This window comes from Corylus avellana, chromosome 3 (assembly GCF_965113065.1).
Source record: "Corylus avellana chromosome 3, dhCorAvel1.hap1.2, whole genome shotgun sequence".
NCBI classification, from domain to species: Eukaryota; Viridiplantae; Streptophyta; class Magnoliopsida; order Fagales; family Betulaceae; genus Corylus; species Corylus avellana.
The window spans coordinates 35428369-35450480 of record NC_142492.1 but is presented as its reverse complement, the minus strand read 5'-3'; the positions used below and the strand labels follow the sequence as shown (position 1 = coordinate 35450480).

The following is a 22112-nucleotide window of genomic DNA, read 5'->3' as shown; positions in this document are numbered from 1 at the left end:
TTGAGAGAGTGAGACAGGGAGATACGAGACTAGATGAGGCACCAAAAGTGGGTTTCCCCTCGTAACTAGTAACTACCTCAATTGCTGTACATAAGAACTAAGAAAACCAACGAATTAATCCTCAAACATATCCTCATCTGACAATATAGAAGATTCAGTCCCATTAACATGAGGTTGGGTTGAAGAATTAGCACTATATTCGCGTAGGACGCTGAAATCCAAGTCATAATCATCGTCTTCTTCATCCTCAGCCTCGTCTTCATCGTCAGTATCTTCTTGTTCTAGTTCCTTGGAACGGGCTTCTCTTTGTATCTTCTGCTCAATGCAATCTTCGTATGACGTTTCATACCATACAGTGCCCTTACCTACGATGGCTTTGTTGTGGGCATCTTTTATCCGCTCTTGCTTGCTCTTCTCTGAGTTCTTAGGTTCTCCCCAGTAGTCAAAACGATAGAGAGGGTTTGTAGGGTCATATTGATCCTTCCCGAAGAAACTTGACTCTTTATACCTTCCTGGCTCTTCCAGTGGCAGACCAAGAGTTTGACGACTGCAACACACAAAAAAAAAAAAAAAAAAAAAAAAAAAAAAAAAAAAAATTATACAGTTTTCAATAAATAAAAGAAAGAGCATACTACATTTTCCAGAGAGAGAGAGAGAGAGAGAGAGGATCAAGAAGGAAAGCATGCATCAAAACCTAGCAGCTCTACTCAAATTAAGTTCATTTAATTGTCCATGACAGGGCCAGAGGGCCATATTAAACTTTGGTTTGAGATCACTCTAACAATAAGCTTGATGCAGTTGCAAAATAAAATTAGGATGAGAAATCAAATCAGCAGCATATAACAACGCTTCAGCTATCCACATATAAATCCAATTATAAAGTAGGCAGAAGAAGAAAATTGTTCCAGAAACAAACTGTGGAAAAGTTGTGTTTCGGTAACACCTAGACTTTCTTCATAGAAAAAAAGAGTACCTTAGTTAATGATTTTGCAGGCCAGATTACCCATAACCCAGTATGTATAAAATTGGAAATGTCAAGTTCATAGTGGTCATATTGGAATTTAATGCTAAATTTGTATACACCATAACATGATGGAGAGAAGCCAATAGCAGAGAGGTCAATGAGATTGTGAGATATCTAATATTAAGTATTGATGTATAATGCCGATGAGAGTACCAGCTGATATCTCTGAGCAAAGCTTCTCTTTCCTCGAAAGATCGACGCCAATGAATTAAGTCATACTCATCCATTTCAATATTTCGCCTCAGCTTGGTAACTTTGTATTCCTCTCCTCTTTCTTTTGCTTCTATTCTTAGTTTGTTATGGAGCTGTCCAACAGAACAGGAAAGGAAAGGACTCTTATAAGTGAAAGCAACAGAAAATCAAACAACAGGTTTAAAGACATGCAATAAATGGCTAAGGTAAGCCAATGTTTTGGCCCAAAAAAAAAAAAAAAAAAAAGGAAGAAAAAGGAATAGCGGACCTCACGCTCAGCAAGGGCAGCCTTCAAGTCAAGTTCTTTAACACTTGTTTTCTGCCAAAAACAAAAAAACACATAACAAGCAGATGAATGCGACAGCATATAGATCAATACATTGACTTGTGAACCGTGCTTACCAGAATCACTTTTGGTATTAAACTTTTCTTATAGTAAGCTTTGGTATGAATAACACTGTTTTGCTCATCGAAGTCCTCATCATCGGTTAACTCTGATAATTTTTTGTCTTTGTATTTCTCAGGATTAGCCTCCAAATCATCCAAAATCATTTGCTCAGCAACATGTATCTGCCACAACTGCATAGCAGACAAAGTGAAAGTTCATAATGATTATCATGATGAAGATGGTGAAACCAAATGACAACAGAGGAGATTCGCACCAAGATTTTTTTTTTTTTAATGTAGTTGTCGTTCTTCTTAACTTTTAAAGAATTAAGACCTTGGAGAATGCATACAATTGCATGTGCACATGAAGTTGCCGTCAAACTCCGAAAGGAAAGAGACCCATTTGCAGGGAAGGGGGTGTGGGAGGGAATAAATTTAAATGGTATGAGATATTCACACACACTGACGTATCTCTCTTCCTACATCTATATTCTAATAGAGGGGAGAAAATTTAGCATGAAATAATCTATAATGCAAAAACTTATATCTATACAAAATTTCTGAATTCAACTAGCATTATAAAGATTTTCCTTAAAAGATGTGATAGGCAACTGGCTCCAGGGGCAGTTGTAATGTACACACGTATGAGCAAGCTATGTGTATGCACTTGCCCCTTCGTATTAATTGCAAATACATATTTCAAAACATTGAAATCTAATAGCCAGACTTCTCAGAAAAGAATTGCTTGTCAGAAACATACCTTATCAACATAAGGGTGATTTGACAACAAAGGTTCCTCTTCTGGCTTGTCTCCTGGATCCTTTCTAGGAACTGGAGGTCTTCCACAATCACGCTGTAAAGGGAAGCATGCGAAATCAAAAACATAAGCGTGGTAAAAAAGAAATTAATTTTGATAACGTGCAATCTTTCTCAATTTTAAAGCAGAGTGCATGTGCAGGAAACTGCTTGCTTCACATCCTATAAGAATTCAACATAAGTTTTTTTTGATAAGTAGAATTCAACATAAGTTAAAACAAAATGTATCCAGAATTGGCAACTTTAGAACACTATAAACCTTGTTCCCTGCCTCTTGAACACATCAACAGGCGAGGAGGGTACGGCTCACCAAGAGAATAGTCTGGCCTCAAATACACAGAAGGTTAAATTCATAGAAAACTAGAGTAGTGAAATTGTACATAGATGCTTCTCTAGTAAACTTCCCTGGTACTTCAGTAATACCCCTTGCATTTTAGTAAAAATTTTACTTACAGGAAAAGAAAAGAATAAGTTAATGGCAAACAATTTATACGAACTTTAGATTAGAACACAAGATGACGGGTGAATTTATATAATAGTCTACTAGAATGATTTTCAACAGGCTCCAGCACAGGTTCATTTGTGAACTTGTCAATTCTTGATTAATCCTAACATTCCATCCCACATGACAATATAACCAAAATCCATCCCCCTCAAAAATGTCAACACTGAAGGTAGGAAACAGGAGTTATAGTTGATAAGCTACATCTTCTATAATGGAGTCATAGGGGGAGATTACAACATACTCAATAAAGACATGATAAGCTTATTATGGGCATATTAAAGTAGGAAGATGGAGATAATAGCATCTATTAAAGGAAAGGTACAAACCCGTAATTCATCTGGATTAGTATCATCTCGCTGAAATATAGGCGGAAAGTCAAATCTGTTAAAGCTGGAAGTATGGATACAAATGTCAAAATCAACAAGCAAGCAAATAAGAACTTACAATATCGAACAACATCATCAATAATTTATCAGGAGACTGAATAGAGATTGACCTCAGTATTATGCTAAAATAGACTTAAAGAAGTGCTGAAGAGTCAGAAGTATAAGATTACATACATCAGGTGGTCTATGTTTGGATGGACAAACCGCATCTCAATAGGAAACCGAAAACGGTAAGGATCACGCTTTGCCTGCAAAAAAGAATGAGATATACAACAAAAACCTTAGAGAAAAGTTCAATTTCTATAAACCCATAATGACTTTGATCTCTGAATGCTGAATAAACAAAGAGCTCAACTTGTAAATGCAACCGGATCATATAAGTGACAATGGTCCCTAAAGAGGGGAAGAACAAGCCTAGTAATTGAAACACTCACCAGAATTTCAACGATGACATGCATACCAACTTTTATGTGATGACGAATCCAATACCAATCATTACCTTTTATAGGAACCCACCTGAAATACATTGAGACACAAATTTACCAGGTAACTTTTGCATTACATATACGTGGTAACATACTAAAACAGAAACTAGGAGGAATCCACCACATATATCAGATTAGCTATCACAGTGAGACGAGTCAAAGCCTCAATTTTAACATTATAATAAGTCTGACAGTGACAGCTGATACAATTACTACACACACACATACGCACAGCCCAGCATCGTTATCAGTAGGAATTTTAACCATTTTTTATGGTTTCCACAATGATAGCCCAAAAACTACTCTAGTGGCAAGATTACCGCCATCATAATTAAGCAATTAAGGCACTACTTTGCTTATGCTCAGAAAAAAAGGGCGCTACTATGCTTATTAGCTCCGTTGAAACAACAATGTCTCAACTCCTCATTTTCCCTATATAGGTTAGTTACTTCATCAGAGTGAAGAACTCACAATGACAGGTCTCATATCCACTGCTCAAACTAATCATCAAATTGTCCGCTTAGGTATGAATATAACATGTTCAATTAACGAAATTTGGAGTAATAAAGATCACCATAGGGAATCAATAGTTACCCATCGTAAACACCTCCAATGTCAACAAATGCTCCTTGATAAAGGTGCAAAGTAGTCACTTTTCCCAAGCAAATCTGTATAGAAGTTTCGAACGATAAGTTCTCCTATCATCAAATGCATATAGCATCAAGTAGCTGAATTTTTTATGCAGATGTAAGGTGTACATTCTACATATTGGTACTTAGGAAATACCATCACCACACAGCATATACGCATGGGATGCAAGTATATCAAACAACATCAGGCGTGGCATAGGCTTATGCAGCAGGACATACTTTGGCATGGACTAACTCATTGATATTTATAGAAGTATTCAGATACATTTTTGCCACAAAAAGGAGGAAATTGAGTAGTACACATCATTTGGCAGTTTCAAAACATTGCTTGCTAAAAATCAGAACAAATGCATTCAATATTGATAATGTTTTAGTCAAATCATCTTTGCAATCGTGCTCCATTCAACAGTTTCACGCCAACTAAAATTTGTTTGTGTATGTGGGTATGCAGGCCCATATAGGCATCATTGAAATGAGACATATAAATACAGTATCCAGAAGCAGAATAAAAAAGAAATTTGTTAAAGGAAAGAATGAGCTAAATAACTTACTTGTCCTGGATAATAGAATGGAAGCTCATACTGCAGAAAACAATGATGATCAATGTTATCATTTCTTCATAATCCAATTTAAACTAACCAAATAAATTTTGCAACCTATTTTACCATTCCCTCTTTGTAGTCCTTGCCTCGTTTCCTCCTACCAGGATGGAAATCTTGATCATACTGTATAGGAAATTATAAAAACATAAGTTAGTCTCCTGAATTGAACAATCAAACTTGTAGACACCGTAGTAGCATAGTTAGTTGCTCCAAAGCAGTATACATCAATTTAATATGAGTAATTGATGTGAGTAATCCTAATAGCCACATTTTTATCCCACAATTATGATGTTGCAGTTTTAACCAATCCTTCAATCAGTCCTTGTTAAAAATAAATAAATAAATAAATCCAAGGGTTGCTTGGAATTGTTATGTCAATATTGTGGGATACAAATGTGGTATATAACATTACTCATTTAATATACAACTTGAACTCTATGAATCAATTTTTGCTTTAACCCATTTTTCCCAACCAGTCCAAATGCACTAAAGCTTTCAGCCAATTTTCCAAATTCACAATAATATATTTCAGCTAGAGTCCATATTTATTCAAAATGAACTTATGGCAAACTTAAGACAGTTTGACAATGTCAATCTAAATTAATTCATCCCTGCTTGACCTAAACTCTAACCATGGTTTTCTCATGGATGAATATTTCAAAACCATACTATGCCCCCAACCTACCAAAAACATTTAACTATCCTAATAATATTACGATAATTTATACCAAACTCCCAACTTTAGACTCAATTTTATTTCACATAAACCTCATTCCAATTCGATACACTTGATCACTCAGTCCAACCACACTTCCTATAGAAAACCATAACCCCATAGTAGTATTTGGTTCAATAATAATATCCCAATAGATAAATACATCGAGAAAGACAGACAAAAAGATATTTCATTATGTATTCTTCTTCTATCCCTAACCTTGCAAGACTCCATTCATCTCATAACCATACTTTGCCCCATGCTACCAAAAACTTTTAATTATCCTAATAAAATCACTGTAATTCAAGCCAAAACTTTCATCTTTACACTCAATAGTTCTTCACACAAACCTCACTCCAATTCAATATGATCAGCCACTTGGTCCAACCTCACTTTAAACCATAAAATCATGGTAGCATTGGTCCCAAACATAACATCCCAATATATCAAACACAAGGAGGAGCGCAGACATAAAAAAATAAAATAAAATAAATCACATTTTCTTAGTTTTTCTATCTTAAACCAACCTTATAAGACTCCTCTTCCAACCTATCCTTATTCGCCGCAACCCACTCGTTGTACTGCTTCAAGAACACCCTGTACCGATCCAAACACAAGTCCTCAGTCTCCGTCCTCACCTCCTTCTCCAACTCTTCCAACCCCACCCTCACACCCACCATCTTATGCGCTTCCCTTATGTACTCCAGCTCCTTCCTATCCACCTCCCAGCCCCGCGGTGGCCAATCCCTCGGAGGCACGTGCTGTGCAACCATTGGCGCAGCCCACACCGTCTCCAGAGGCTCCGGAATGTCACCCTTGATCTCGAACTGTTTGCGATAGTAATCGTCCTCGGTTAGACCCATTTGCTCCATCTTCTTCTTGCGGTAGCTGGGTTTGAGCATTTTGAAGGCTTCGACGGCTTCGGGTGTTTGGAGAGGGACTTCTTCACCCTCGTTCAAGCTTTTGCGAGCAAAATCGGCTTCTGGGGAGAGGACCTCTTCCCAGGGTGCCCACCCGCGCTCAACCCAGTTGCGGTTTCGAGCTTCGTCCTCGGTTTCTTTGTCTTTGGGGCCGAATTTCTCGAGGAAGGTCTCGTCTACGGGGAACTCGTCCGAGATGACGGCTTTGGCGGTGAGGGAGAGCTTGGAGAAGGGGATTGGGATTTTGGTGGGGAGGAGAGGAGGACATTGGTGGTGGGGTTTGGGGGTTTTAGGGTTCAGGGTTTTAGGGAAGGCGAAGAAATGAGGTGTTTGGAGGATTTGCATTTGGTGGAGCTGTTGGAGATTGTTGGAAGGAGAGTGGAGAGAGCATGAAGTGGAAGTGTAACACAGATTCAGTTGTGTGGATAAAGTAGTTTTGTAGGGAAAGTACCCATTCTTGAAACAACATAATTAATTAATAGTTTCTATTATATAGTCTTTTTGTTTAATGGTTGGATTACACAACCTTATAATCTTTTATGACCCACATTCTCACTTTTTTTATACCAATTTTTACGTAATTTTAAAAACTATTACTGAATTAAAATCATTTTAATGGTAACTTTTAAAAATTACGAGAAAAAATTAAATATAAAAAAGTTGATACTCAAATCGAATGCGGATGGATGCATTTAAGTAAGTTGTAAAAGAGTATTAGACCATCAATAGATGTAGCTAGCATACATACAAATAGGTTATTTAGATATATACAGGTTTTAGAATATGCGGATACATGCATGAGACAACTGTTTGCTTACGGAGGGAGACGACGTCCAACATAATCTGAATTAATTTGCTCCATTCCTAAAACCGTTTTACTCTTAAAGGATCCTGCTTTATTTTGGGATCAATATGGATCCCTCGTGAAACTCAACCTCATAATCTATTTAATGAGCCGCATGAAATCATGTATTCTACGAATTTCGATCCTCTTCAGTTTATTTGAACTAGAGAATATCCAGTTAATTATAGTGGAAGGGTATTTTTGTCATCTCAAAAAGTGAAAAGACAAAAATACCATCTACTATAACTAAATGAAATAGAAAGTATCTGTATTCTACCCATATGCAAATCTCCCTCCTCTCTCGAATATTTGGCTCGTGATAAATTGCATTGTAAAACTTTGTAAATAGAATTTTGCATAAAACTTTCACTATACATGTCTATAAAACTATAAGATATTTTATACATACATGAACCAAAGATTATTGCATGGAATTGTGTTGCAATCATTTTGTTGTGATCAAGTAGAGCACATTTATTGTTTTTCTGAACACATTTATTGTTTCAGTTAGACCATGTCATACACATTTTGAACGAGTGTAAAAACTTGTGAATTGTACACAAATATTTAACTGAAAATTGGGGGTAAATTACAAAGTCAAGGGTCAAATTGTTTTGATATCATCATATTAAATCATCAATTGTTCCAAAAACTTAAACCAATAATAATAATAATTAATTTAATCATCTAATTAACATTCTAACATTCATTTGTAGTGCTTCCTCCTAAATATGACTTTTGTATAAATTTTACTAATGAACAATTATTATGGAAAGAATTCTATAGATTCAAAACCTAATGCTAAAATAAAGAAGCCTCCTAACAAAACTTAGTCCCAAATTCTTCTATATGGAGATACTGATTAAATGGTGTAGTTTAGTCATTATTGTGACATGAATGATTTAAGACCCTTGAGAGAAATCGAACCTCTCAATAGTTAGGGTATAACAATGGTGGGGAGGAACATCTAGAGAGTTGACATGCGGAGAAAGCGCTTCCCCCGAGACAAGGATCCTCGATCTCCATTTCGAACCCTTTTATCGTCAAAATTTTATTTTGCTGCTATACGATGCCACACCATTTAAAATAATTTTACACTCAAACCTTAAACCACCCAAATCTATAATGAACAGCAAACCAAATATGTCATTAAAAAAATTAAGCATGAACAATTGCCTCCATGAGCAAAGCAAATAGCCTCCGGCCAAGAGCAACGTAAAACAGCCCAAATCTAACCACTCTTTTCTATAGGCTATAGCCACCTCATGAAATCCATGAAAGAATCATTATATATACCTCATTTGCTTTTCTTAAAAAAATGTTGATATATTTCCTAATAAGATTCTTGTTTGATTGCATACTACAATATTTTTTAATATTATTTTGATAATATGACTGTATCCACAACGGATTGATCGTGTAAAAATAGGCATAATGAATTATAAAGATATAAATAAAAACAAAAGAATATAATTTGTGAGAGTTTTTTTCCTTCTTCTAATTCCTATGGTTAAGAGCTTATCTAACCGAAAAAATAAAAATGTTTTCAGAATACTTGATCACAACAAAATGATTGCAACACAAATCATTGCAAATAATATTAAGGCAACCTTGATTTATTGAAGGAAATCAAATGTTTGTAATACAATTTCAATGCAAGAAATGATTTATTGGAGGAAATCAAATGATTGTAATACAATTTCAATGCAAGAAAATCATGAGCCAAATATTCAAGTGAAATAGAAAAGATCATATTCCCTACCGACCAAATTAATAAATTTGGATCGTATATAAGAAAAGATTCACATCTCCATTAAATTGAGATTATTTATTTATTAAGATCAATGAAAAAAAATCAAAACCTAAACACCATCACAATATTGTACTTAAAACTTGTCTTTTGAAAGAAGTTCTCAAATCCGAAACATTGAGCTTTTTTATGCTAATGTCCTAACATTCATAAACAACTCTAATTACTATGAAAGCTATCAACACAACCTAGATAAACAACTTGTGGGTGAGGGGGAGAAGAAAGAAAACCAACAATAGCCATGGCAATGACACAATTAAAAGAATAGTACAATTTTTTAGATCAAAGCATTTGAAGCCCCTCCTTTCGATCTCCTCCTTTCTCAATGACAATCAAGAATAAAATTTGAAATCTTTGGCTTGAAGAATGATCTGCCTCAGTGCACCAATAGGGGCTAAGATCATCAATATGACTCCAACTATAATGCAAAACTGAAATTGCAAAAATCAAAATCAGATTACATAACTTAATAATAAAAATAAAATCTGAAAAACACATAAGAAAATTTTCTTGTTAACATACCCAATTTGCTAACCAGGAAAGGCTGAACCTCTTAGGTTTACAGATGGCTAACCACATGATGCAAGGGAGCTGCAAAATACTAATAGAATTAGAAACTCTCAAAGCTTTTATCACATTTCTTGTGAAAGAAAAAGAAACATATATTATGACATACAAAGTATGTTGTGGGAGCAAAAGCAAATCCTCCAAAGAAACTGAGAAGCCCTCCAAAGAAAGGGAAAGTAATTGCGAGGAACATGGTAAGTGCTGCAACAAAGAAGATACAAGGTTTTTTCATGTGGTTAAGGTGTTCAAATGGAAACAATGTATTGAAACTAAGAGTCCATTTTTAGCTCTCTTTTTTTTTAAAAAAAAAAATCTTACCAACATATGCATTGCATATTATGAAACAATACGACAGTCAAGAAAAAATGGAAAAAAAAAAAAAACTTACCAACATATGCATTGCGTATTATGAAACGAAGGAACCTAGTCGGCTTGAAATTCATCTTCAATACCAAAAATGATTCCAGCAAATCAAAAACTGGAATGGCAAAAATCTACCTTGCACAAACATATTGAATATTGTTTAAAAGAAATAAATGAAAATTGATCAAGAGATACATAACAGATAGTCAGAGAATGTCATTTATAAAATCTGTCTGCACAATTGTTTGTGCATAAAATTCTTATCTACCATTGATTTTCTACAGCAAAAAAGTTTAATATACAACAAGTGGTGGATGAACTATGCACATCAGCAGTAATTTTCATATTTAATCTTACCTGGTAAGATCCAATAACATGAACAACCACGAACATGTTAGCAACTGCAACAAGCCAGACGGGCTTCTGAAGTGACATGAGGATATTATCCTCAACATCATTTCCAAACACCCAATAACCAACCAGTGAAACCGGGAAATAGCACAAGGCAACGACGATATATGCGACGATTACGCCTTTCCACATGGGTTTCTTGGAGGGCATTTCGGGTGTGGAAGGTATGGTTGCTTGGATCTCCAAGACCACATTGTGCCCAGCATAGGCAAAAGCTACATCTCCCAAGGCTGAAAAGAAGTTGAACATATTTCCTGTAGGGGTTGATGCCTTGGGACCATAGTTCACATCTGGTTGAACTCCCTTGTGAGCTGAAGCTGACCAAGCAATTGTAGAGTAACTGTTTGAACAATTACTCACAGATTGTCAATCAATTGAATTTCATAATGTTTGCATCAAGAAAGTATAGATAAAACAGAAAACAAAATGCTACTAAGATGCTTTAATGAGTCATTTTCTTTAAGAAATTAAAGCAAATATTTCTAGGATACAATAGAACTTAGAAATTCTCTGTAGTTTGGTTGCGCACAAAACAAAACAAAGCAATCATTAACTACTAATCGATACCCCGGAAATGTTTATAAAATTACAAAAATACCTAACATTAGACGGGGGTATTTTGAAAAAGATTTAACACTAAATTTGGATTGGAAGTGAGGGTTGATATTTCAAATTTCTGAAAAATAGTAACCCTAAATTGACATGGTATAATTAGAAAAGTGATGAAAGATCATGGGCAATAAATGAAGTTTCCCCAAATATAATTGACAAAAGATTATAAGGCTTCTTCTTTCACTTTTCGTTTCATACAAATAATGTGCAGAAAAATAAAAGTATGCATGACATATATTGTATGTGCAAACGTATCTAATGTGTCTGCATTTGTGCAACAAACTATAATCTTATTTAATTTATGTATGTTCTTTCTGCTGTGCTACTTCAGATCAAATTCTTCTCAAATAAAAGTTGGTTAATTAAATTACTCCTTACGTTTATAAGTGACATCAACAACTTTTGTAGCAATAAAGTTAGATAGAAAGTGAATTTAGTTGGGGTATATTTGATAGATTGATAATGAAATTGTTCCCAAAAGATGATGATACCTCAAGGACATGACGGCGGCGGCCAAAGAGACGCCGGTGATGGAATTGAAACTGGGAAGGTGGGAGAGAACAAAATGAACGGATGCAAACATCATGATGAAGTAGGTGGTTTTGATAGACTTGCAGCCGGTGCACAAAAGATCATGCATCTTCTTCAGGGACTTTCCACCTGTGATCATGTAGACTATGTTCACGCCAACTTCCACCATCAGCTGTTGGGGCACAACTATCCACAGTCCAAGCTTTTCTCCGAAAGCCTGCTGACCCAACTCATGGTACCTGTCAAACCTCTTCCCTGCCACCATTTCATGCATTTCCACCATTTGCCACAAGGTGTACAGAGTGATGATCCATGACAAAACCAACACTGCAACACCAGGACCCCTAAAACACACAAACCCATCTCAATCATTGGCGTAATTATTATTGTAGGGCCAAACAAAAAATATGATAAAACAAACAATCATATATATATATATATATATGAAATGCTCAATTTTTTTTCTTTATTTATGATTGCTTTATTTATGAATACTTTATTGTTTATCATGAAAAAAGTTTAAGAAAAAGTTAAGAATAGCTAAATAATATAGAATAAAGAAAAAATACCCCTAAAAACACAAACTATAAAAAAAGAAAAAGAATGGATTCAATTTTTACATGTATGTTATATATCTAATAATTAAGAGCTAATATGGTGCATATTCGCCCTCAAAGGTTAGTTCGAATGGTCGACTCGTTTGATTAATACGATGAAATCGGCCGTTCGATTTTCACATGATTTTTGCAGCAAATGAAATTGTTGCATCAATGCATACTAGACAAAAATGGATATCATTATTAAATTACTATCTAAAAAACTTAAACAAATAAACACACAACACAAACATACGCAAGCATGCATGCTCCCACACGCAATTTCTCCACCATTTCAACCTTTCCACACACACGGAGAAACTCTCATTATAGAAACATAAAACATGGCTTCAAGTGCAACCCAAAGATGCTCACAGATCAAACTAATCCTTCTGTTTTTAGACTCGAAAATCAGAACACCCAAAAATAATCTCATCAAATGCAGAAAAAAGAAAGAAAAACAACTATTAAGTACTCAATTTCACGAGTACGATCTGGCACAGTCACAGTAAACCACTAGTAACTTCAACAAAAAACACAGATGATCCAAAAACAGCTAAAGAATCCCACAGATCCATAACAACGGAAAAAAACAACAATTAGATCAAACCTAGAATCACAGATCCAACACTGTTTCACTCAAAATGATTAATTAATGTTTTAAAACTCACCATGTTTGAGGTAAAAAAAAAAAAAGAAAAAGAAATGAAGAATATTTAACTAAGAGTAAATTGCAAAGTCAAGGTTCAAACTTGCTTTGATATCATATTAAATCATCAATTGTTTCAAAAGTTTAAACCAATAACAATAATTAATTTAATTATTCTAATAAATACAACCCATGTCAGTACACTTAATAGTTTTATATGTCTAATAAGAGCTACAAACCCATGTCGGTACAATGTTACCCATGTCTTATATGTCTAATAAGAGCTAATATGGTGCAAACTCACCTGCAAAGGTTAGTTCAAATGGTCGATTCGTTTGGTTAATACCATCTGATCGGCCGTTCGATTCCTATTGATTTTGCGGGCGGGATATATATATATATATATATGACATACTATCTTTTAACCAAACAGACAAAAATGGCATACCATCCAAGTTGAGACATGGCATACGGGAGACCCAGGACTCCAGCGCCAACCATGGCAGTGACATTGTGGAAAGCAGAGTACCACCACTTTGCATTCCTGGATTTGGTGATGGGAAGCCAGTCATCGAGATCTTTCACCCCTTTCACCTCTTTCTCCACCTTCTTAGAAGCCTCTGCCATTGTTGTTTTTCTTTTTCTTCTCAACAGATTCAAATTCAGATTCTCTCGATTGCCTATCAACAAACTGAGATTATTGTTGTAACAAACAAATCGTGCAATTTAAAGGGAAGACCAATAACAAAGATAAATCTTACCCTTTAATTTGAATTCAACCTTAAATCTAAGGTTGAGTTTGATATAAATGCAAACACTGTCTATTGAGTAAAAGGTTGAAGCAGATAGCTAGCAAGACAACAAGTATTATCTTCCATTATAAACTATTTGTTGTTTAGGATAAACAGAATCTCAATTTGCTCCAATAAAAATCACTTAATCATAAAGATTGTCAGATTCTTAAAATTTCCTGACTCTTAACTGATCCTGCTTTATTTTGGGATCAATATGCATTCCTACTAAAAGGGCGGGCCTGTTTCATTTAATATGTAACATGTGATTGCCGAGTTTCTCTCGGATATAAAATTGCGACACATGTCCTGTTATGCAAATTCCATTTCACTCTCAGTAGACTGAATTGACATTTTTGTATTAAGCTAATAATATATGGATATGAAACTAATATTTTATTCTACTTAGTGATGAAGTATTAACTCTATTAAGAGGGTATTTTTTTTTTTTTTTTTTTTTTTCAATTTGCATGTTTTTTCTTTGATAAAATTAACAACTTTAGAATTAAGATAATAAATTGTCTGGATTTTTATTGAGTAAAAAGACGCGATTATAGATTATTATGAAGAATCTTGTAACAGATAGACATGGAATATGAGATTAAACTTCCTAACAATGTCATCAATTATACAGTTTGGATGCTTCACAATGACTTTGATCATAATTCACTTAAAAAAACGTGTCCTATTCAGATGGCCTAACCGGTGAACAGGTTGCATTAATGCTAAACCTACACTTGGTTTACTACTCTTCTACTGCTTGTTGATAAGTGTTAGTATCTGATCTAGCATGCATTACTCAAACCATGATAATACTAAATACAATTTATCGTCATGCTTATCTGTTATCAGATGTTGAGCAAGCTGTAAAAGAGTTGTATACCAGTAATAAATCTAGCATTATTCAAATCAAGAGAAATAATGCTAAACTTACAACTGGTTTGTAACTCTTTTATAACTTGTTAAAATGTGTTTGCAAGTGATTGGAGGGTGTTCCTTTTTTTTTTTTTTTTTTTTGAAAAATGCTATTTAATAAACTATTAAGTTACTATACAACTGGCATACAATTGTAATGGCACATCAATGAAAATCTAACTATAAAATTTTTTTTTAAAATTTTTATTTTTAATGCCACGTCATCCTAACTTATCCTAAGTTGTATAATAATCGTATAATAATCTACTAAATAGCAATACTCAATTTTTTAATGACTAACGTGACTCTAATCAGATGTTAACACGTGTCAGTAAATTTTTCTCAACCAAGAATTTAAAGAGATAGGTGCCCAAAAAACTCGGAATTCCAAAGAGGTTATTTTGAGAGACCAAATGGTTTTAGAATATTTGAATTCATAGTCTCTCGCCATGGTCATGATTTTGACTTTCGAGTCTGAGTTGTTGATCGAGGAGACCCACTCAAGCGCCTTCTTGAAACAAAACTCCGAAAGTTTGTTGCGAAAAATCAGGCGATTGTGAGACCAGGTTGAGCAATTGGGTTGGTTTTCTAACCCTGAACCGACCCGAACATATTTAAATATATAATAAAATGATAAATACAAAAGCAGTCTTTCAATATATTAAAGGAATAAAGGCAAAAATAGTTTTTGTAGTTGTTCTAAATTACAAATAGCTCCTTATGATATAAAAAAATATTTCAGAAATCCTCTAGGTAAGCCAAAATAACAATTTAGTCATTGTACTCAAATTCCGTTAACATGCCAAGTTAACACTAATAAAATGACGATACATGTCATTCTTAATAAAAAAAATATAAATATATAAAATTTGAAAAATGCTAGGGGTCAATAAATTCCTCATATTTGACCCATATTCTCTTACTATCAACCATTGGATTTGTGGGATCTACCGTTGACTTATATAAAATCTAAATAAGTCTACAAATTTAATAGTTAATTGTAAGGTAATATAAGTCAAATATAAAGAACTTATTATCCCCTACCATTTCTCATAAAATTGACCCCCTCTTTTTAGGGCGATCATCCTCTCTAAAAAGAGTGACAACGTGTAATTATTTTTTTAATATATTAATTTTTTTTAATTTAGAGTAACACATATTATCATTTTAATGACACTAACAAAATCCATTAAGTGTTTTGACAGAATTTGACTACATGGACTAAATTATTAATTTGGCCTATTCCGATGACCTCTAAATTATTTTTTATACCACAAGAAGCGATTTGCTAATTTTGCATTTATCCCTATAATAAACTATATTTTATATATTAAACATATATACTTAATAACCTAACCCTAGATTAGTTAATTCTCTTCGTAGAAAGTCCAAACAAAATCAACAGGCTGCTGGAATCAAAGATTATCTAGACACAGCCAATTTTGACATTGGGACCTAATAACAGTTGGTACGACATGCAATATAAGTTACCATGGCAGTTAGTCCATCATGCACTGCTCTAAGATTAATGTCTACAGCTACTTTTGGAAAAAATTGAACCGAGCATATATACAAACAATCTAATGTAGTCGAAAATGTGGGAAAATAAACCTTGAAAAGGGGATCATAGCTAAAAAAACATGTGATTACAAAGCAGAAGACTGCCTGAATTAATTGTCTGTTGTTGCTTCCATCTTTCGAAGAGAAAATCTTCGTCGCTTTGAAGCTTGAGATAATCGTCAATGTCAAACCTTAACCCCCGCGATTCACCGGAACAAGATTGGCTATTGTAGCTACAAGGTTCTCCAGATTTATTCCATGAATCTTCTCTTATGTTCATTGGCAAGCCAACAATATATCCGGGGCTCCAACTCCCACGACTGCTGGCAGAATGATTACTTTGATTTTGTGCATTGCACGCTTCCTATAATATAATATGAATTTCAAAGAAGTATGTCACAGTGGAAGAGAAATATATAAATGAAGATACACATAAAAAAAGGTTTTATTTTCATTGCTACATCATCAAATTATATGACAGTCGTATATCAATTAACGAAATAGCATTACTCGTATGAAAAATCAAGGATCTGAAAGCCGAAAGGATAATCAAATCTAGAAGAATGCCTTGACCTAATTCTCTCCACCCCATCCCCAAAGAATTGCAACCAGCATATAATTAGAGATTACCTGAGCTGCATCCAACAATGTACTTGGAGTTTTAGGCGGCTCTGCCTTACTCTTGCATGATTGCGGAGTAGCATCATTACTAGCTTCCCAGTCCAACCAAGGCAGTACAACCCCATCCATTTCGACGGGAAGAGAATTAAATGCCACTGGACTTCGAAAAGTTTCTGACTTTACAATTCCTCCAAAAGATGAGCTTGTATCACTCTTTTCTCCATCAAGAGATGAAATGTCCGTATCCTCAACATTAGAAATGAAGTCCTCAATATACTTCCCTGCCTCCTCGGTCAATCGATTTGACATCCTACTTCTGTCATTACTCCTCTGGCAACAAACATATCAACTAAAAAGTTAATAAATCACTTTTACGGTCAGCAAAGAAGATCATTATTTGGAAATAATAAAAGTGACAGCAAAGACTTGACTATAAATAAATGCAAACCCTATCTGCTAGAGTGCAGGAGAGAGAGTACCTTTCTGGCTCGTGAAGGTTTTCCTGTAGCAGTTTTCTTTGGTTCAGGAAGCAATTCCTTCACTGTCTTAGAGAGTTCCCGACCATGTTGCTCCTCCAACACTATTTCAGCCAGTAAATCTTGTTTACGCATCTCTGACTGTGAATTCAAGTAATAAGATCCATCAGTATCCGAAAAATTCTTGACGAGATGGCACAATCTCAAGAGTGAAAAGTTGTTGGATGCAACCTTCAGAATCAACTAATGTATATTCTTAAGGGCAATTTCATACTATATAACCTAAAGAAAATGGGTAATAAATTCTCATGTCCTGAATAACACACATCAGAGGCTGTGTTCATTAGCTAGTCAAAAATGCATTTTAGCAGGCTCTTTTTTGCATTGATTGCAACTCTCATAATAAACGAAGTTTGGCTTCACAATTTACTAAAACACATATCTGATATGGCATCTGTTCAACAGTTAGAAAGTTGAAAGAAACAATTATTACTTTCCTGATAAATCCTACAGATATCAAGATACTTTTTAACAACATGATTTTATTGAAAAACCAGAGGGAGTAACTTAGGTATACAGGCTGTGCATGGAAGTATTCTCCCTAATAACAATAATTAAGAAAAATACAATGAATCCAAAAAGTCCATTGTAGTAGATGGACTACTTCCATCTAACGACATCCAGAAAATAGGGAACAGACAAAACCAGCCTTAATTCTATCGATAAAAAGCTTCTGCCCCTCAAAAGTTTGCCTATCTCATTCCTTCCATATAGTCCACGTGAGACACCAAGGCACCGCATTCTAAACTTTGTTACCGTATGAACCAGGATTTCTTCGCCAACATTTAAGCAAAGCAGACACTGATGCAGGCATAAACCATTTCACAGCAACCTAGCAGTGAAGCAACAAATGATCTACATTCTCACCATTTTCTATTACACATACAACACCAATCCACAGTAATTTTTTTATAATACAACTGTAAGAATGTTCCCCAACATTATTTTCCTAACAAAATAAAGCTACCTTCGAAGATGCCTTCACGCTCTAAATAGCCTTCCAAGGAAATTCCGAACAAGTAACTTCTCTTTAAGTCTTAGTATGAACAAACATTAAATATACCATTTCTGCTCAACTTCCAACACATTTTATCACCCACCCCAACAATAATCTGAACTGAACACAGCAGCTTAAAGAGAGAATTAACTGAGTCTAACTCCTGATCTTGTACTCATTCACACAAATATCCAATACTGCGACACAAGTTTAGAAACTTGTACCGATTAAAATCAAACATTCAACAAGATAACATATCTATGTCAATTGACAACATTTAATTTTTTTAGATTGTCAAAAGGATACATACAACACCACCCTTCTAAGTTCTAAACACCAGTCATGGAAAACTTATGGACAAACCACAAGTGAAAGCTGGAAATATTTGACAGGTTCACTCAAATGCTCCTTATCAACAATAATTATGAACAAAAGAGATCTGCTGGTTGCATGTCTCATTTACAGGAGCACAAAGGGGTGAAATTACTAATTTACCATGGACAAAAAATTTGAAATTACCTGCTCCAATTTTGTTGAGTTCCTTCTGATTGAAGAAACTGCCTGAAAAACTTCAGAATTAGTTGGTTTCAAGCAATCACCACTTGCGGAAAAAGAGGTTTTTGTTTTAGCCATTTCCTGAATAAGTTGCACAGAGCACTAGTTAGCTCCAGGGAACATAATAAAGAATGAACCAAATTTGAATATGTAGGACAAAGAACATCTACACTGGCAAGTTCTACGCAACAATAAATTACTGACTTTTCCAAGTTCCATTCTGATCTCCTCCACAGCATTTCTAAGTTCTTCACGCATTGCTGCATACAATTCACTGTTAACGCCATCTGCAGCAGGGTGCTTTGCCTGAAAAGTAACAAAGATGACAACATTGACTCATGTAAAAATTATAAAACTTTCTTCATTTTGGTCTTGGAAAAAATATAACTTTGAGGCAGTGGTTATTGAATAACTGTCATTTTAAACAAAATAAATCAACCTTCTTTTGTGCATAAACTGCTCGTATTATCCTCTCAATCCCACTTTTACTGGAATGAGAATCCCTTCCTTCATCATCAGTAAGGACTGAAGACTGGCTCTGAAAGGTCCAGAGATATTGTTTTAGATTCAGTTCAGTTTGCAATACAAGTCAGATTCGAAAATATTTTAACAAAATTAAAGAGACCTTAAAAATGAGGTAAGTGTCTTAATTACAAAATTCCAAACTGTCTTTCTAAATTTCAATTAGAGAAACGAACATGGTAATAAAATAAGCCATAGGAGAAGGACAGGGCTTACTGAATGGTCATCATGGGACTTCAAGTCTTTTTGACTAAAAGACCTTCTCAATACTTGTCTTTGCTTTGAAACTGCTGGTCGATTGGATAATGACATTTGGTTGTTTCCACTACCAATACTCTTCAGATTAGCATGACTGCTGGAGTTCTGAGAGGGATCTAGATCGCTCTGTTGTTCAGAACATAAACAAGTTAAATATCTTCTCCAACTTCACTATGGCTAGGAAGAAAATACGTGTTCTTGTATAGCAAAGGGATAATAGCAATAATAAACTCTGTTACTAATAAAGCAACCTCCCCAACATGGTTCCTCAATGAAACTTGCCACTGGATATTCCATAAAAGTTCTTGGATAGTTTCTTGTTTTTGATAGGAAAGATCATATATACAAAGGTTGTACAAACCCTTCACTGTTTTTCATCAAAATGCATTCTGATTCATTCTCCTCCGACCATTTCAACACTAGAAACTGACAATAAATTCTCACAAGTCAAGAAAAGTGACTAATCTCATCATACACAAAAGCATATGCCAATCATATTACCCAAGGGCAGCCCTAGCGACAAATGCATTCATCCTATAAAGATACTGGTATTCATATAATTTATATGAAGAGAGGACAAAGTAATCACCTCATAATATCCTAAAAAAAATAATTGCAAATCGACAAAATGTTGACAAAAAAACAATCATAGCTAACACTTGGATATGAAGGATAACCACCATACTGAAACTAACACATTTCAACCTTTACAATCAAAAAGCTCTGGGCATAAGGCACACCACTATACATATCCCATTTTATGTGACCTTGATTGGTTTCCCCTAACAAGTAAAGCCCATATTCTATTTCAAGCGAAGCCTACCATGACTGTGCAATAAATAAGCATTAAAATTGAAAATTAAATCAAATAAGCAACACACAAAAATAATTCCGGTTAAATCTAATCATTGAATTCAAATTCCAAAACAAAACTTAAAAGGACAAAAAGGCAAAGCGAAATCTCACCTCCGAATCGCTAATCTGACACCGCACTACGGAAACCGAGCGCCGCCTCCTCAAATTACTTTCTGAAACTACCCTTCCTCCACCGGAACTATTACACACACTGCTCCTCCCATCTACCCCTGCTTTTGAGCTCTGTCTCGACACTGACCTCCCTCGTCTCAGCGACGACGACGACGACGACGCACCAGGACCGCTCGCCGGGCCGGCCTCGGAGCTCCTCGAGCCCGAGCGGCCTCGATCGCCGGAGTGGAAGAACTCGATGGCGAGGTCGTCGAGGCTGATCTCCGGGAATCCCGAGCCTCTCACCGTGTTCACGAACTTCCCTCTCGGAGCCGGAACGCCGTCGTCGAAGTGGTCGCTTCCCGGCACGGGTATCCGGTGCGAGAACCGGCTCAGGCTGCGCGAGCGGCGGTGAGCTGAGCTCTGATTGGAGGATCCGGAGTCCTCCGCCGACGACGATGAGGCTCCGATCGGCGTTCTCTTCGTCGTCGATTTGAACGCCGATGTCGCCATGTGAATTCAAAATCAACAACCTAACAATACTAATAATATATACATACATTCACATATATAAATAAATATGCGCGTGTGTGGAAGATCAGAGTTTAAAATTCAGCAGTTTGAGCATTTACTCTGTGTGTGTGTGTGAGATCTCAGAGAGAGAATAATGAGAGAGATACATTTTGGAGGGTGAGATTGGCGGAGAGATCGAAAATTTAGGAAAAAATTTGAATAACGGAGCTGTTGAGGCTGAAGTAGAGGGAAGCAGAGTGCTTGGATATAGGTCTGGCTTTTCGCTGGATATTGCTAATTTGCCATTGGACCGTTAAGTCGCATTTATGGCCGTATTATTATTGTGTAATTGTAAATACTATTCGATTTTTTTTTTTTTTACTTATTTATATTGCTAATTCAGTTTTTTTTTTTTTTTTTTTTTAAAAAAATCCAACCCGAGAAAGAATTTCTCCTAAAAAACTACTTGCTTAATTTTTTTTAAAAATGATTGTATTTACCTCTACAAATTCTAGTAATTGTTTTTTAGTAGGTCTCGGTCTCGGTCTCACGGCCGACAACATTTCTTTTTACATACGGCAGACGAAATGAAGACCAAAATTTGACTGTTGCAAATTGCAATGAGATCCTAATTGATTCGTTTTGTTCCTTTGAATATTGTTATTATATTAATGTTTTCATGGAAGTCACACAACATATAAATAACTCTCACGATTCAAAATTTTAAAATCTCAGTATAACATGTAAGAAAGAAAGAAAGAAGCTTTTACCATAGATTTCTTGCATACTAATTATTAACTCATCAATCAAGCT

General features: G+C 35.2%; 3 protein-coding genes across 3 annotated transcripts; all 3 read right to left on the bottom strand.

Moving 5' to 3' along the window:
- Positions 1-22: 22 nt before the first annotated feature.
- Positions 23-7107, bottom strand: PDE312 (Nucleic acid-binding, OB-fold-like protein). Its single transcript, XM_059585706.2, has 12 exons — positions 6290-7107; positions 5111-5170; positions 4997-5026; positions 4390-4463; positions 3745-3826; positions 3485-3558; positions 3251-3314; positions 2364-2456; positions 1619-1795; positions 1485-1535; positions 1178-1329; positions 23-547 (listed from the first exon to the last, which is right to left on the bottom strand). Exons 1-12 carry the CDS (start codon positions 7025-7027, stop codon positions 115-117), a joined length of 2028 nt encoding a protein of 675 aa, XP_059441689.2. The 5' UTR covers positions 7028-7107; the 3' UTR covers positions 23-114.
- A 2561-nt stretch (positions 7108-9668) lies between these two features.
- On the bottom strand, positions 9669-13692 carry LOC132175929 (lysine histidine transporter 1-like). Its single transcript, XM_059588025.2, has 7 exons — positions 13514-13692; positions 11781-12164; positions 10624-11017; positions 10292-10397; positions 10013-10104; positions 9859-9927; positions 9669-9767 (listed from the first exon to the last, which is right to left on the bottom strand). The coding sequence occupies exons 1-7, from the start codon at positions 13690-13692 to the stop codon at positions 9669-9671; spliced, it is 1323 nt and encodes a 440-aa protein (XP_059444008.1).
- Positions 13693-16313: 2621 nt separating this feature from the next.
- On the bottom strand, positions 16314-21535 carry LOC132175228 (uncharacterized). The gene is made up of 8 exons (XM_059587097.2): positions 20787-21535; positions 19779-19946; positions 19480-19578; positions 19245-19346; positions 19005-19121; positions 17432-17569; positions 16962-17282; positions 16314-16695 (listed from the first exon to the last, which is right to left on the bottom strand). Exons 1-8 carry the CDS (start codon positions 21297-21299, stop codon positions 16402-16404), a joined length of 1752 nt encoding a protein of 583 aa, XP_059443080.2. The 5' UTR covers positions 21300-21535; the 3' UTR covers positions 16314-16401.
- Positions 21536-22112: the final 577 nt, after the last annotated feature.

Coding starts and splice junctions, on each gene's coding strand:
- PDE312 (XM_059585706.2), bottom strand. CDS start 7,027: ATGCAAATCCTCCAAACACCTCATTTCTTCGCCTTCCCTAAAACCCTG. Junction 3,559..3,744: donor ATGTCATCGTTGAAATTCTG/GTGAGTGTTTCA, acceptor TCTTTTTTGCAG/GCAAAGCGTGATCCTTACCG. Junction 3,315..3,484: donor CCAAACATAGACCACCTGAT/GTATGTAATCTT, acceptor CCATACTTCCAG/CTTTAACAGATTTGACTTTC.
- LOC132175929 (XM_059588025.2), bottom strand. CDS start 13,692: ATGGCAGAGGCTTCTAAGAAGGTGGAGAAAGAGGTGAAAGGGGTGAAA. Junction 11,018..11,780: donor GCCGCCGTCATGTCCTTGAG/GTATCATCATCT, acceptor TTGTTCAAACAG/TTACTCTACAATTGCTTGGT. Junction 10,105..10,291: donor AATACGCAATGCATATGTTG/GTAAGTTTTTTT, acceptor TCTTTGTTGCAG/CACTTACCATGTTCCTCGCA.
- LOC132175228 (XM_059587097.2), bottom strand. CDS start 21,299: ATGGCGACATCGGCGTTCAAATCGACGACGAAGAGAACGCCGATCGGA. Junction 19,347..19,479: donor CAGTTTATGCACAAAAGAAG/GTTGATTTATTT, acceptor GTTACTTTTCAG/GCAAAGCACCCTGCTGCAGA. Junction 19,122..19,244: donor TCAGAATGGAACTTGGAAAA/GTCAGTAATTTA, acceptor CAACTTATTCAG/GAAATGGCTAAAACAAAAAC.